We start from the raw sequence: 15,609 nt of genomic DNA, 5'->3' as shown, positions 1-15,609 counted from the left end.
TCACATTATTTACTAGTAACTTTAGCTCGCGCCTCACGCGAGCGATCGATGTTTTTACGTATTTCATAGCGTTACTTTGGACATATGAACAATAAAATATGCAGATACACATAGAAGTGACACAATTATCTGAAATGACAACTGATCACAGTAGTAGAATGTTTCAATCTTTTATATTACTTCAAATGCTGGATTTACACTCAGGTGACTGAATGCAGTGATTACTAAAATATTTCAGTATCATTCAGATTCATTCTCCTTCGCACTACCTTCAGATTATAATTCATAAGGAGACAATCTATGGAGAACAAAATTTTACCTTTTACGCCTCTTTGTAGGGAAAAATGAGAACAAAATCTAGTGTTCACTCTATTCACTACTCGATGATGACAATGTGGCTTCAATAAACTTTTCTGTGTAGTATTAAAGGTGCTTGATTCTCAATGGCTTGCAAGGCGAGCTAGTTATATGGAATTTAATGTGAGCATATTTCCTTAGGACAACAGTTTATGTACGGTAATGGTTTACCATGTCATTATCTACTTTGAGTTGATTAATTTATGTCCATATTATTACGAGGTTAAGTCCACACAGGTCCAGTTAGAGCAAGATCTTACTATCTTAGTATCAGATGTATTTCTCGCATTCAAGTTAGCGTTGTTTGTACTTCACAGGAAAAGAGATACATTACATTTTAGGTTTCAATATTTTGCCTTATATTTATTGTCCATTCTTTCACTGGATTTTCAAGACGTGGCATTATGTATGTTCATGTATGTATGATGCCCTGAAGAAGTAAACGATTGTCTGCAACTCCTGACATCAAGATGTGATGTTGGTGTATTTTGGTCGGTCGTGGAGACGTGGATGCGTCGGCGGCGGAGGCCAAGGCCGAAGCCCTGCCGCCGATGTCGCTGCTCCGACTAGCCACCAGGTTCCGCGTCCTGCTACTCAAGTGGTGGAAGACCAATTAAGGCCCAGGCGGCGGACGGGGTTGGGCACGTTCAGGTGCCAAGGTTGCCAGCGGTGGTGAGCAGAATTGGAGCATGTTATGGCACTGGCATGGTGGCGAGATGAGAGGAAGCGTGGAGCTGAGCAGGCAGAGATGGGAGATAAGAGAGACGGCATGCCACGGAATGTGAGAGACGTTGCGGTGGGGATGGCTGCAGCCATACAAATCAAATCGGACGAGGTGGCGGTGGGGATGGCTGGAGCTGTACAAATCAAATCAGACGGCGTATAATTTTTTGCTTACGTGGACCGGCTGGAAGGCGACCTTTGCGTCCGAATCTATTATATAGAAAAGTTGCTACACGGTGACAAAGTTGTTTTATAAAATTTTCATGGCCGCTTGCACGGTTTGCACGAGATGCTTTGTTTGCACCTGATCCGTTCACATTATTTACTAGTAACTTTAGCTCGCGCCTCACGCGAGCGGTCGATGTTTTTACGTATTTCAGAGCGTTACTTTGGACATATGAACAATAAAATATGCAGATACACATAGAAGTGACACAATTATCTGAAATGACAACTGATCACAGTAGTAGAATGTTTCAATCTTTTTATATTAGTTCAAATGATGGATTTACAGTCAGGTGACTGAATGCAGTGATTACTAAAATATTTCAGTATCATTCAGATTCATTCTCCTTCGCACTACCTTCAGATTATAATTCATAAGGAGACAATCTATGGAGAACAAAATTTTACCTTTTACTCCTCTTTGTAGGAAAAAATGAGAACAAAAGGTAGTGTTCACTCTGTTCACTACTCGATGATGACAATGTGGCTTCGATAAACTTTTCTGTGTAGTATTAAAGGTGCTTGATTCTCAATGGCTTGCAAGGCGAGCTAGTTATATGGAATTCAATGTGAGCATATTTCATTAGGACAACAGTTTATGCACGGTAATTGTTTACCATGTCATTATCTACTTTGAGTTGATTAATTTATGTCCATATTTTTAGGAGGTTAAGTCCACACAGGTCCAGTTAGAGCAAGATCTTACTATCTTAGTATCGGATGTATTTCTCGCATTCAAGTTAGCGTTGTTTGTACTTCATAGGAAAAGAGACACATTACATTTTAGGTTTCAATATTTTGCCTTATATTTATTGTCCATTCCTTCACTGGATTTTCAAGACATGGCATTATGTATGTTCATGTATGTATGATGCCCTGAAGAAGTAAACGATTGTCTGCAACTCCTGACATCAAGATGTGATGTTGGTGTATTTTGGTCGGTCGTGGAGACGTGGATGCGTCGGCGGTGGAGGCCAAGGCCGAAGTCCTGCCTCCGATGTCGCTGCTCCGACTGGCCACCAGGTTCCGCGTCCTGCTACTCAAGTGGTGGAAGACCAATTAAGGCCCAGGCGGCGGACGGGGTTGGGCACGTTCAGGTGCCAAGGTTGCCGGCAGTGGTGAGCAGAATTGGAGCATGTTATGGCACTGGCATGGTGGCGAGATGGGAGGAAGCGTGGAGCTGAGCAGGCAGAGATGGGAGCAGGTAGAGATGGGAGATAAGAGAGACGGCATGCCACGGAATGTCTGCAGACATACAAATCAAATCGGACGAGGTGGCGGTGGGGATGGCTGGAGCCGTACAAATCAAATCAAACGACGTATAATTTTTTGCTTACGTGGACCGGCTCGAAGGCGTCCTTTGCGTCCGGCTCTATTATATAGAATTTGTTTTATTATCCCTACCCTAGTTAGAAGGCTGGAAGGCGCACCCGTACACGGTATTGCCGGCCCCTCAGCGAGGGTGAGCCGTTGGAGAGTGCCTAAGTTGGAGGTGAGATGCAAGCTCCCATGTCACGTGGTTCCCGTTTAGCCTAGCCATACCCCCCAGTTGCCATGCTTTGCCGCATTGGTGTTGCCGGCCGCGTCTATTCATGGCAGGCATCTATTGTAAGGGCCATCACATTCACCTTTTCCATTGCATGCACACTACGGGTTATGGCGGACTGGGGATGGTCATGGGCCGGCCATCTCTAGCCCACTCCTGAGAAGAAGAAAAGGTAGAGCAAATCCAAAGGGCGCTTTAAAATTTCCACACCCAAATGGCCAAATTAGGATCGATTTGTGGTCCCGCTCAGATCCACGCGTACGCGTTCCAGTTTCCGTCGCTATTTCTCCTAAACTTTTAGCATCTCCATCTTAGTGCAGTTGTCCGTGCATTAACACAGTTTAAGAAGAACATAAAAGAGTGTAGCATACATATACACACTGGAGTCTGGAGATGGAGCTTCGTTCGTCCTAGGTCCTACTACCGTACCGTCAATCTATGACGAACTTTATCCACTCCAAAACACACACACACAACACAAACAAACAAGATACTCTGACAACACATGAAGCAAACCAAACGCCATAAAAAAACAGTGAAAATAGGGCTGGCGAAAATAAAAATACAGCTTAATATACATACATACACGAGCACTAGGAATAATTTTACAGCAGTGGTCGTGGTCGTGGACACGGAGAGCGCGTGACACGAGATGTCGCGTAGCGGAGACGAGCCGGTGACATCACATGACGCTGCACGCAGCGCTGGGCTCTTCGTCCTCGTAGTACTGCTGGCCGTACGGGTTCCGGCCGTAGCCGCCACCATAGGGCCAGTGCCCGGCGGGGCCGCCCCCGCCGCCGTAGTACCCGCCAGTAGGCGGGCCGCTGTAGCTGCCGTATGGCTGCGCGCTGTAGCCCCACTCGGGGGCGGGCGGCCAGATGGACGGCGCGCCCCCCATGCCCTGCTGCTGCGGCATTGGCGCCATCGCCGGCATCGGCATCCTCACGGGCGCCGCCGCGGCCATCGACATCGCCGGGCCCGTGCGGGGCGCCTCCAGCCGCGCCGCGATGGGGGTGTTTGTCGTCCTGACGATCTTCGGCTTGCCGTCGCCGTGCCCGTGCCCGTGCGCGTGCGCGTGCGCGTGGCGGCCGGCCGGCTCGTCCATGTCCAGGTCGTCGAAGTCGTCGTCCATGTCCATGTCGTCGAACTTGACGTGCTTATTCTTACCCGGCTTGCCTCCGCCGCCGTGCCCGCCATGGCCTCCGCCTCCGTGCCCGCCGGCCTGGCCATGGCCGTGCCCGTTGCCTCCGCCGCCGCCGCCATGGCCTCCGCCTCCGTGCCCGCCCTGGCCGTGCCCGTTGCCGCTGGCCTTCCCTGGCTTGGGCGCCTTGCCGGGAGCGACGGCGCCGTGCTTCTGTTGTTTCCCTCCGCCTCCGCCTCCGCCCCCGCCCAAGCCGAAGCCGAAGCCCCCGACGACGTGTATGTCGGTGATGACCTTGCCGGCGTCGGCGGTGAGCCTGTCGGCGACCTCCTCGGCGTCGAAGGGCCCGGACACCGTCACCGTGTTGTTCTTCTCGTCGTAGGAGATGGTCCTGATGCTCACCTTGTCTGTGGACGAATGGTGGGCACAGATGATAAGATCAGCTCAGGCTCATGATTCCGTTGGAGAACGAGGGTCAGAACTCAGAACAGTGGCTTGTGACCGAGGATCCGTGACAGGAACAAACAAACGAACGAACGAACCTTGGACCTTGCAGAGGACCTTCCTGATCTTCTTGTAGCACTTGTGGCACTCAAGATCCACCCCCATGACCACCGTCGACATCTGAAGAACGCAAACTACTCTGGTTCTTCAGTTCCATACACACAGTCAGATGTACATAAAAAAGAAGCTCGAGATTGAAGAATGTTCTCCCCCCCAATGGGAAGCAGAGGAGAGCAGTAGCTAGAGATTATAGTGGTAACATGCTAGCTAACTGGTCGAGGTAGGCAGAGTGCTTCGCAAGCTAACTAGATATCCCTGAACCTGAATGGAATGGTGTATTGTACAGTGGTGCGCCGGTTGGTCCGTTTCGCAGAAAGAAAAAAGGAGAAGGAATCAACCGCGTTGCTTGTTGTCTACTTCACGCGTGGTAATCGAGTAGCGGGGGAGGCAGCATCAAGTTACTTTACTAGTATCTTGGGAACAAATTCGTAGCTTAGGCGGCAGAGGTTTGAAGCAGAACTAATAACAAGCTGAAGAGATGGTGAGAACGGAGGTGTCACAAAATTCTCCCCTCTGTTCAATTTATGCAACACGGGTTATGGAGAAATGCGAAAAAAAAGCAAAAAAACAAAGCAAAGGTGGCCGTCTAGCTGAGTCGCTTGCTCAAAAGATCCCGGGCAAAGCTATACGTGCAGATATGCATGGCAGGAGATGAGTTGCCATGAGGCCATGACTGCATGAGAGAGAGAGAGAGGAGGAGGGAGGGAGGGAGAGAGATGGAGGTTGCTTACCTTGTGCTGGCTGCTGTGGACGCCTGGCCAAAGCTAGCTCTCTCTGTGCCTGCCACCTTTGTTGCTGGTGCACGAGGAGAAGAGATAAGAAGGTAGAGAGGGGATGGTGTTGTACTTGTTTGTGCCTCAGCACTCTGCTCGGCTCGCTTTTGTTGAGACGACGCCACCACACCACCACCAGCAGCAGCAGATGATGATTGGCACAGGCAGGCTGGCGCCGTGACGCTCTCGATTGCTCTTAGCGACTAAGCCTCTGTATGTAAGCACCACGCTTTATTTGGCGGACACCCGCTCCGCCTGGTCTCCCTCCCTCATGCATATCGCCCTCCATCATCTACCATGCATGCACAAGCTGTTCAGTGCATCTGCTGCTGTTGATAGTGCTAGCACCCTTACCCGGGAACTAAGCAAAATGCGGTGCAGTGGAGCTAGCTTTGGCTGGTAAACTAATCCATTCTCCCTGGTCCCGCCGCGGGCTCCTGCCTGCCTGCCTGCTCTACTGACGACGTCTGCCACTAGCTTATTTATGGCTTTATCTAGCTAGCAAAGGTGTCTATGTTATAACAAAAGAAAAACATTCCAGAGCAAAGATCATTAGTAGTACTAGTAGTAAAGGTGCTGGGATTCTGTCGAGTGAGTAGGCGAGAAACGAGTCACGTAGTTTCCATGGGACAAGAGAGCGGATCAGTGCGTGGTGGGGTTGTTGCTGCACACTCATGCTAGTGGATCGCAGCATTGGGGTTGCCACTACTCCGTTTAAGTTTTTTTTTTTTTTTGCCGTTCGTGCATGAAACAGGTGCCGACGTGATACGTCCTTGGGTTTAATGTGCTGGTGTGCCTTCGCTCTCAACTCAACTGCACTCGGAAAAGGAAATGCTGGGCCTACGTCACCGACGCCTTCCATACCCCAGTCCCAGAAAACGCTCTCAACAAGCAACACTCCCCTTCCCTGAGTTCCCACACGCACACGCACGGTATCTTCCTTTCTGCCATGGTAGACTACTTGCATCGTTTTCGACCAGGCTGCCTTTCGCAACACATCCTTACGCCTACCAAAAGGCCTGTGGGCTGTTGCATCTGGAACCAACACCAGCTTTTACCTGATAACCCCTGCAGATCCAGATTCCACTGTCCAGACGCGCCGCGGCGGATGCAAAAATAACAAAATATATCCCGCGCAACTTTATCATCATCAACCAACGGGGACGGCTGCACAATGATGACGCAGCTCAGCTGTCCCTGCTTGGACCAGCAAATCATTGCATCGACAACCCCCACACAAATCTGCAGTGCAAAGCAACGCCTCAACCACCTGTCTCATCGAGGGTTACCAGTGTTCACCTTAGCTATAACCTCAATCAACCATACACAACAAAAACAATGAGGGCTTGTTCGTTTTGCTCTCAATCCATGTGGATTGGGTGGGATTGGATGGGTTTCAATCCCAAACAAGTCAAAATCTTTCACAATTTTTTCCAATCCCATCCAATCCACATGTGATAAGAATAACCGAACAAGCCCTGAATCGGCAGGTTTTTCCATCCCAAGCAAATACAATGAAGTTCTGCAGCAGTATAATGATAGTGTGTGTACATACCAGCTGACCAGGAACACCTGCAGCTCAAGATAATGAATGTATAGCGCTGGCCACAAGTGAAGTAATTTCCAGTACACGGATAGATCACCACACTCTCCTTTAGTTGAGGTGTAGGCACGATATAGGTGTATCAATGTGGACGAGCCTCGACCGACACAAGGTTAAGCAGATCTCTTGTAGGGGTCCTTGCCATGGCTGCCACCATTGTGGCGATGGAATTCTCCTGTGTTGCCCCCTTTGCTGTTCCGCCCAGTTCCAAAGGCCTTCTGCTCAGCTTCCCTCGCTTTGTTGTTCTTCTCACGGTACCCAGCCGTAGCCCAAGTATCCTCTGCCTTCTTCGCTCGAGATGGCGGTGCTCCGTGTGGTCCAAGATATATGTTCTCTGTATCTTTGCTGGGCTGTAGCAACAAGGCGTCAGCACAATGATTATGAACCATATATATGAAACTACCAGTGCAAGTAAGCCTATCCTGTGAAATGCAAAGCTCCTCTCGTTTTTTTCTGGACAAGCATGTTTTCTTCAAAACACTCGAGTGTGACAGAATTTTCGCAGTTATCTGGGTCCTCATGCATGTCACAAATAAATGAAGATATGCTGCTGTTTTGCGTTCAAAAAAGGAACTAGAACAATGGCATGATAATTAGAAAGAAGACCTTTGGAGGTGGTTGAGGATCGGTAGCCCGTGAAGCTTCCCAGTCACCGATATCAGATTCTTCAACACTAAAACTTGGGATCACAAAGTCATCATTATCTGTGACATGAAACACACAGATGTCAGATTACATTCCCTCAGTAAACAAACAGACATTCAGCCTTAAAAACAAATCAATTAAAAGTTTCCTATTATTGTCTGAAATGTGGTCAGCACGAACATACATTTAAAAAAATAGATGGGGTGCCACATAAGCAAGTATTATGACATGACACGGGAGTTATGAAGAGAGAGGGGAGGAGTTATGAAACTGGGTGTACACTGTTTCAAATTTTTTTAAACTATTCCACACTAGCATTATGAGGCTTTCGTTTCATCCAACAATGGACAATCCTCCAATCACATGAAATGCTATGACCAACCTATGAAACAACAATAGTTGTTAAAGATGTAAGGGGAGGTAAGGCGACATACCCTTTTTAAAACTTTTAAGCGGTAAAGCGTGAGGCGAGGCGACGCCTTAAATATACTTAAAAATAGGAAAATATTGATATTTGAGAAAGTATAGGACAAAAATAATGATAAAGAAGAGAAAAGGATAAAGGAAAGAAAAAACTAGCCCAACCAGCCTACAATTCAGCCCAACTAGCCCATGAAGATTAGGTTAAGCTCACTTCCTTTGTCCCCCTCTCCATCTCCCAGCCAACTCCCTCTCCCAGTCACCAGTGTCTCTCTCTCCGCTCTCTCCCTCTGCTTGCTTCTCCACTTCTCCCTCCTGTGCCGGCGCCGCCGCGCCGCTAGAGCAGTCACACCGGAGCCATCGCGCCGCCGCGCCGTCTCGCCCCTGGAGCAGACGCACAGGAGCTGTCGCACAGCTGGCACTCGCCTTAGGTGCGGAGTAAGGCGAACAGGACGCCTTACGTCGCCAGGGCGCCTTACCGCCTAGGCGACGCTCACCTTGACAACTATGGAAACAACAAAATTGAAACTAAGCATTCATAGAAGTTGTTTCATCCATGAACGCAAAACACTCCCCCCCTCTTGTTGGGATTGGCCTAAGGAGTGATGAAACCAAACAATAAATCCTACTCAAAGAATGCGCAGAAAATAAGGAACTAACATGACCAAAACAGCAGAAGTATGCACCATATAAAACTTAAAACAGATCTAGCAAGCAGATCAGATTGGTAGCTTCCATCCTATACTCATATTGTTACATATTTTTAGAGCATTCAGTGTCATCTGAAGTAAGCTTTTAAATTTCTTGTTATCATCCCTACATAGGCCTTAGGAGGGCACAACCTTGTTGCAGTAGCAAACGAAGGAATCTTTAAGTGGGACTTCTCCGGTTATCATTTACTGGACCAGCATATTGGTGTGTATGAATTAATATTCAATCAAGTAACATATCATTTCAATGACCCATCATCAAAAGTCTCAGGCTAATTTGGGTCACCTGACACACTTGATGAACCAAATGATTATTGTGGGCCAAGACAGCGAGCAAGGAAATAATCACAATGTTACAGAAAAAGGTAAAGTGTTTCCTGCCTTCCAGGATTTCATGCCAACTACATTAGAGATGCCAACTACACACGAGAATCTGTCACTATGGTAGATAGTTTCTACAACTGGGTCACATGGGATGGCAACATCGAAGACAGGTACCAAAAGCACTCTTATCATGCATCAATCCACAGCTCTGTTTTTCGCAATATCATTAATTCTTTAGCCAAACTCTTCCTACAGGGCACAGGACAGGCATGATACACAAAAATCATTAGCCAAGTCTTCCCCTCCCCTATACCCATTCTGCATGGAACTCCCCAAATATTACCCACCTAGCTAATTTACATGCTGCAATGATAAAAGTAAGGTGTAGAACAGCTATGGGCTATGGCGGCCAAAACCTGTCGTAGTGGGTTGGCTCAATGTCTAGGTGACACTCAGGTCATGAATCAAAACACTATGCCCAGCCCATACTCTATGAATATGTATACACATGCCTTCCCTAATTAAGGGTTAGGGTTTTCTATTCTATCTAACATGGTATCAAGCCACCTTCTCTTCTCCCTCCTCCTCCCTTCCCCTAGCCGCCACTGCCCACCGGCCGGCATCCCCTCCTGCCTGCAACCCTCCCGGTGGCCCTCTGGCTCCCTCTCCCCGCCACCTCCATTGTTGGCGCCCGAGCGGCCACACGCGCCACACTCCTTGCCGCTTGAGACTTACTCCCTTGGTAGCCTCCCTGCCCGCCGGAGCCCTCCCCCCCCCCCCTCACCTTCACATGGAGCTTCCTCACCCGTCGGCGACTCATCCCCAGCCGGGCGCGGCGCCGCCCCCCACCCCTGGATCGACAGCGGCAGCAACTCCTCATCATCCCCGTTCGCGCCCCTGCTCGGGCCTACACCCAGGACCTGCCCCGACAAGATCGTGAGCTTAAAACCGGGAACGTGGAACTTGGCCACGTTCCTCGTTCCGGGAACGTGGGAACAATCTCGTTCCCGTAGTGTTAAAACCTAGTTTTAGTAGCGTACCGTGTACCACGTTCCTATTCCTCGATTCCATCAATTTGGGAACCTGGTTACTAGCGAGCCTCATACACGTAGTGCCATCCCCAGCCACTGTATTCCCCACGCAGCCACCGTCTATGACACGGCCCTCCATTCCCGTGTCCTTCTCTCCAGCGTCGGCGCCCGTCCCCACAACATCGCCTCTCTCTGCCGCCTTCATTCCGATCTCCGTCTCTGTCTCCCCCATCCCCGTGCCTCAAAACTGTGGCACTGTTATATCTGAGGCACCTCAAAATTTCAATGTTTGACACATTACCATAAGAATGTGACACCGTTAGATGTTACTTGATTTAATACAAACTATGGTTTTCTGTGACAATTACCAACTTGCTTGAATAAATAGGCTACAAACAAAACACATGACTAGTGTTACAGGAATACCATTCGATTGCTTTCTGTTCGACACAACGATATTTTTGTAAGATACACCTCCAAAGGTGATTCGAAGATAGTTACTAACTTGGGTTGAGTAGTTTAATAGATATGTAGTAATGCCACATTCACATCATGCCATTCCATAGCTCTTCATTTTTACATATTTCAGTCATTACTCATGCCACATGCATAAAAAACATGGACATCAAAGTTGTTGATTAGTCTGTGAGAGATTGGCGTTCCTAAGTTTCCAAAGGCAACTAAGATATTTTACAAAATCACAGAGAACAAAGTTTGGATCATATGGAACCTAGAAGAACGCAGTTGGTTCATAATACATATTGATCCTTCGGAAATACAGTAATGGCAAAGATCCGAGCTACCTATGGTCATGGCAAGCTCCCATTAACTATTCTTTGCTAAGAATAACGAGCTCTCAAACCAATTGTCTCCAGAAAAATTAATATCCCCTACTGTGAGGAAAATGTGTGATGTGATAATCTAGCTCAGATCGAGGGGGGTTCTGATCATGTAACTCTCTGCAGAGTCCAACAATGGAGCCATTAACCCCTGCATTTGCATACAATTGTTTCCTTCTAGCAGCAAGCCAACACAAACCTATGTGTATGTCACTGCTCAGCCTAGAGTCTAACATGACAAACTAAATCCCAATATTTCTTGCGAGGCAGAACGAAACCAAAGGCCCACGCGTCGCTCACTCCACGGGCGACACGAGCGGCGACCCCGCCACCGCCACCGCCACCACAGCCGCCACTTCCTCCTTCCTCACGCCTCGCCGCCGCCAGAGCAGTCTGCCGGAAGACCGCGCGGATGCAAGGATGACGGCGACAGGGCCATGGCCACGAAACCCCTCCTGCATCCACTGCTTGGCTTGACCGCCGTCGGCGTCCATGGAGGCAGCGTCGCGCTTGGAGCCAGATCCGCACGCGGGGATGTGTGGATCCGGTGGGCTAGGGGCCAGACCTGGCCATCCCTCAGTTCATGGTCACGGAGTTGGGCGCTCCGGTGGTGGCGCGGGCTCCGTGGTTCTATTGCCGGCCACACCAGCGTGGGAGCTCTACCGCGTGGTGGAGCTGCCTCTGTTCGGAGGGCGTGGTGCAGTGTGAAAGGCCACGGCCGGTGACCCAGATCGGGGCGGTTGGTGGCTGCAGCAGGCTTGCCTTGGGACGCACAGTCAGATCCGGCAGTCTGGTGGCCGGATTTGCCGTCCCTAAGGTCGGAGTCGATTTGTGGAGAGCCGGCGGGCGAGCTCCCCATGGTGGTGTGGCGGTGAGGAGCGGAGGAAGGTGCAGCGAGTTGTGGCCTGCTCGTGCGGACGATGCAGGCCAGTTCCGCGGTGACGCCGGCCAGGGGGCAGGATGGCGTGGTGGTGGTGGTGGTAGGGTGCTCGGCGATAGCTGGCTTCAGTGGTCGTGTGTGTTAGTGCCATCGATGCCTGTTGGCTTCGGCTCTGGCACGCACCAGTGTGACGCACGTGGCAAAGAGTTGTCCGGTTCTATGTGCCCAGCCGGAGGGGGTGGCGGCCGACGCAGCTTTGTGGCTGCTGCGGCAGCCGGCGCGTTGATGCCCCTCTAGAGGGGTTCGTGCGGGATGTCAGGACGGTGGTGACGGTGGTTCTTGGCCTGACGTTGGTGCTGGGTGGGCTTTTTGGCGAAAGCCTTCACGGGTGTCGCTTCCCTGTTGGGGGTGTCGCATTCATGTAATCATGTCTTCCTTGGGCGAAAGCCAGGTCCATCGCGGACATGTGACGGTGTCGTCCCCGACATCGCTCCCTTCCTGAAGGTGTCGCATTAAAGTTTGTCTTGGCCACGGCTTCGCCTTCGGTGGTTGCTTTCGCTTATCGGGGTCTGGTATGCGGGTGAAGGTGGGACTTTGCAACGTGAAGTCGAAGCTATTACATCAGGGGATGTGGCTCGGGAATAATGACAGATGTCGAGACCCCCTTCTTCGACTAGATTGTTTCGGAGATTTTGGCATTTGCCGAGGGCAGGACAGAGGTTCAAGCTTGTTGGTGAAGAATCGGAGCTGCCTCGTGTGGGGTATGTTGAGGCTTGGCAACGACGGCGCACCGCGATCTTCCCCCTTCTGTGCCGGTGTTTGAATGTAGGTGTAGTCGTTTTCTTTGGCCATGTGTGGCCCGTCTTACGGAGTAGGAGCTGCTTGTCCCTTGGGTCGAGCTCGGCAACGATGCCTCTAGATGAGTTGTGTGGGTTAGGCTTTCATTGTCTGGCCTGTTTGTGCATTTTGTATAGGTTTCGGGTCCGGTTATCCTTAAAACTAGCTCCTGTTCCTGCGTTACGTTAAAAAAAATCCCAATATCTCTTGCTACATATAGTGCTACGGATGGTCCCGTGATTTCCCCTTAAACCCACAGGTCACAAACGCAGATAAAATTACATCGCGCTCACTAAGTCTGTTCGCCACACGTGAAACGTTCGTTCAACGCCTGCGCTCTGCAAACCCTAATTCAGTTCCGAAAAAACAAGGAAACGAGACCATGGTGCAGTAAGAAAAACTTCGGCACAATATGTTGCGAGGGATGGGGATGGGTATATTAGTGGTACCCCAGTCATCGGCATCGTCGGCGTCGGACGCGGCGGGGCCGGTCAGCCGGTGCGGATCCATCAGGCGCAAACGGACATCGAACTCCTGACGCGGATGGGCGCGAGAGCCCGGGTCCGCTACTTCAAGGGCTCCGGCGGCGTCGGTGGGGGTGAGGGGGCTGAGGTTAGGCGGCCGCCGGCCACGGAATCAGGATGAGGAAGGCGGGTGCGCTGTGTCTGGAGGAGCAGATGCGGCGAGGCAAGGTCGGAAGAACAAAACAAAGCAAGAGATGATGAGAAGGAACTGGAGTTTGGAATCTGGCGGGTAGTATGACAGTTTTACCCCTGAATTTCTGGTCCTCCCGACCTATCTCGAGCTGGAAAATTTGAGAAACCAAACAACTGTTTCGATGCATACATCTCTTTCTACTAGGAAACACCAAATTTTACAAACCGTTTTTATTGTTGTTGACGTATTTTTTGGCGCCAAACACTCAACACGAACCAGCGGCGGTGCTCTCTGATCAGGCGCGGACGATCCGTGGCCAGGGGTCGGACGGTCCACGATCTAGCGCGAGGCTAGGGTTCTCTGCCTGACGGCCGAACGGTCCGCGCCCTAAGGCCGGATGGTCCGCGCGTGCGCAGGGGCGGTGAAAGATCGCCGGTGGCGCCTGGATCTTGCTCCCGGGAGGGACCCATCGGGGAGGAGAGATTCTAGGAGTTGTCTAGGCTCGGGCAGGCCGACCTAGACTCCTCTAATCGACGTAGAGTCGAAGAGAAGCGGAGAATTTGAGGATTGAGAGGCTAAACTAGAACTAGACTAGAACTACTCCTAATTGTACAGGAAATAAATGCGAAATAGAAGTGTTATTGATTCGATTGATAATTACAAATCGGCTGTATACCTCTCTATTTATAGAGGAGGGGGGCTGGACCCTTTACAAACTAATTTCCGAGCTAATTTCGTGAATCTAGCTAACAACCGTAGCATAAAACTCGAAACCCTAAACTGCTCTGCGCATGCGCGGACCGTCCGGCCCATAGGCACAGACTGTCCGAACCGCGGACCGTCCGGCCTCAGGGCCGGACCGTCCGCCAGCTTAATTAAGTGCTCAACATATGCCCCCTGCCTTTTGGTAGAGCTGAGTAAACCAAAAGCAACTAACTCGATGTGATTACATCGGTTCTCTTAGACATCTTGCCACATACTAGGATGGTACTGTTTGAGGAAACGCCCATTCAAAGCCTTGGGTAAATCCTTGCCTTGTAATGTTTGTAGTAAATAGGCGTTACCAGACATTACCTGTTTTACTTTATAAGGACTCTCCCAGCTTGGCAACCATTTCCCAAACTTCCGGTCTTTATTCCTTAGAGGCAGGATGGTCTTCCACACTAGGTCCCCTACTTGAAATGACTTCGCTTTGACCTTCTTGTTGTAGGCCCTGGCTACCATAATCTTGTCCTTTTCTATTGCTCCCAAAGCTATCACCCTCTTGTCGGTCACCTCATCAATATTATCCATCATTGAATTATAATAATCAATGACGGTTATATCATTTTGTCTGGCGAACCTGACAGCATTCAAACTTATTTCCACAGGCAACACTACTTCCTGCCCATAGACAAGCTTAAAAGGAGATACTTTAGTAGCACTATGTTTAGATATTCTGTGAGCCCATAAAGCTTCGGACAAAATCTTATGCCAATGCTTAGGATTATCGGATATCTTCTTCTTTATCAAGTTAATCAATGTCCTATTACTAGACTCGGCCTGCCCATTGGCCTGAGCATAATATGAAGATGAATTAAGCAACTTAATTCTATATAATTCAGCAAATTCACGTACCTCCTTTGACATAAAAGAAGTTCCTTGATATGTAGTCAAGGTCTAGGGAATGCTGAATCTATGTATAATTGTCGGTGTTTCGAAACCCGGGGGGTCCCTGGACCGACGAGTGAATCATCGCCGCGTGCCCCAGCTCAGATGGGTCGACGCGAGGCGGAACGCGAAGGGGGGAAAGGAAGCAGCCGGAGGGAGGCAGGCGTGAGAGAGTGGATCCCGCGGCCTTCGTGTTAGCCCCGCGCCTGAGTCGGGTGCGCTTGCAGTAGGGGGATACAAGCGTCCACGCGGGAGTGGGAGCGAGCGGCCTTGCGTGAGCGCCGTCCCGTCCTTCTCCACGCGGGCCAACTAACCCCCTGTAAGAGGACCCTGGTCCTCCCTTTTATAGGCGTAAGGAGAGGATCCAGGTGTACAATGGGGAGTGTAGCAGTGTGCTAACGTGTCTAGCGGTGGAGAGCTAGCGCCCTAAGTACATGCCATCGTGGCAGCCGGAGAGGTCTTGGCACCCAGTTCGCGTGGTGTCGTGGCTGTCAGAGGAGTGCTGGAGCCTGGCGGGAGGACAGTTGTTGGGGCTGTCGAGTCCTTGTTGACGTCCTCTTGCTTCTGTAAGGGGTCTGAGAGCCGCCGTCGTCACAGGGCATGCGGGGGTGCCATCATTACTCGCATGGTGGAGCGAGCTAGATGGGACGCCGGTCTGGTTCCCCGTAGCCCGAGTCAGCTCGG

At 50.3% G+C, this 15,609-nt stretch overlaps 2 protein-coding genes across 4 annotated transcripts; both read right to left on the bottom strand.

The window, feature by feature from the left end:
* Positions 1-3,173: 3,173 nt before the first annotated feature.
* LOC100279592 (uncharacterized) lies at positions 3,174-5,778 on the bottom strand. Of its 3 annotated transcripts, none has more exons than NM_001317831.1 (3): positions 5,288-5,518; positions 4,535-4,616; positions 3,174-4,399 (listed from the first exon to the last, which is right to left on the bottom strand). In NM_001317831.1, the coding sequence occupies exons 2-3, from the start codon at positions 4,614-4,616 to the stop codon at positions 3,534-3,536; spliced, it is 948 nt and encodes a 315-aa protein (NP_001304760.1). In that variant the 5' UTR covers positions 5,288-5,518; the 3' UTR covers positions 3,174-3,533. The 3 variants fall into 3 exon arrangements, with proteins under 3 accessions (NP_001304760.1, XP_020405638.1, XP_020405637.1); XM_020550049.3 differs by having other exon boundaries at positions 3,179-4,399; positions 4,535-4,641; positions 5,288-5,778; XM_020550048.3 differs by having other exon boundaries at positions 3,179-4,399; positions 4,535-4,630; positions 5,288-5,777.
* A 1,030-nt stretch (positions 5,779-6,808) lies between these two features.
* Positions 6,809-13,464, bottom strand: LOC103636270 (uncharacterized). Its single transcript, XM_008658634.4, has 3 exons — positions 13,068-13,464; positions 7,539-7,636; positions 6,809-7,282 (listed from the first exon to the last, which is right to left on the bottom strand). The coding sequence occupies exons 1-3, from the start codon at positions 13,126-13,128 to the stop codon at positions 7,046-7,048; spliced, it is 396 nt and encodes a 131-aa protein (XP_008656856.1). The 5' UTR covers positions 13,129-13,464; the 3' UTR covers positions 6,809-7,045.
* Positions 13,465-15,609: the final 2,145 nt, after the last annotated feature.

The sequence above is a fragment of the Zea mays genome, chromosome 1 (genome assembly GCF_902167145.1).
Source record: "Zea mays cultivar B73 chromosome 1, Zm-B73-REFERENCE-NAM-5.0, whole genome shotgun sequence".
Classification (NCBI taxonomy): Eukaryota; Viridiplantae; Streptophyta; class Magnoliopsida; order Poales; family Poaceae; genus Zea; species Zea mays.
The sequence above is the reverse complement of the archived record's forward strand: the minus strand, read 5'-3'. Positions and strand labels throughout refer to the sequence as shown.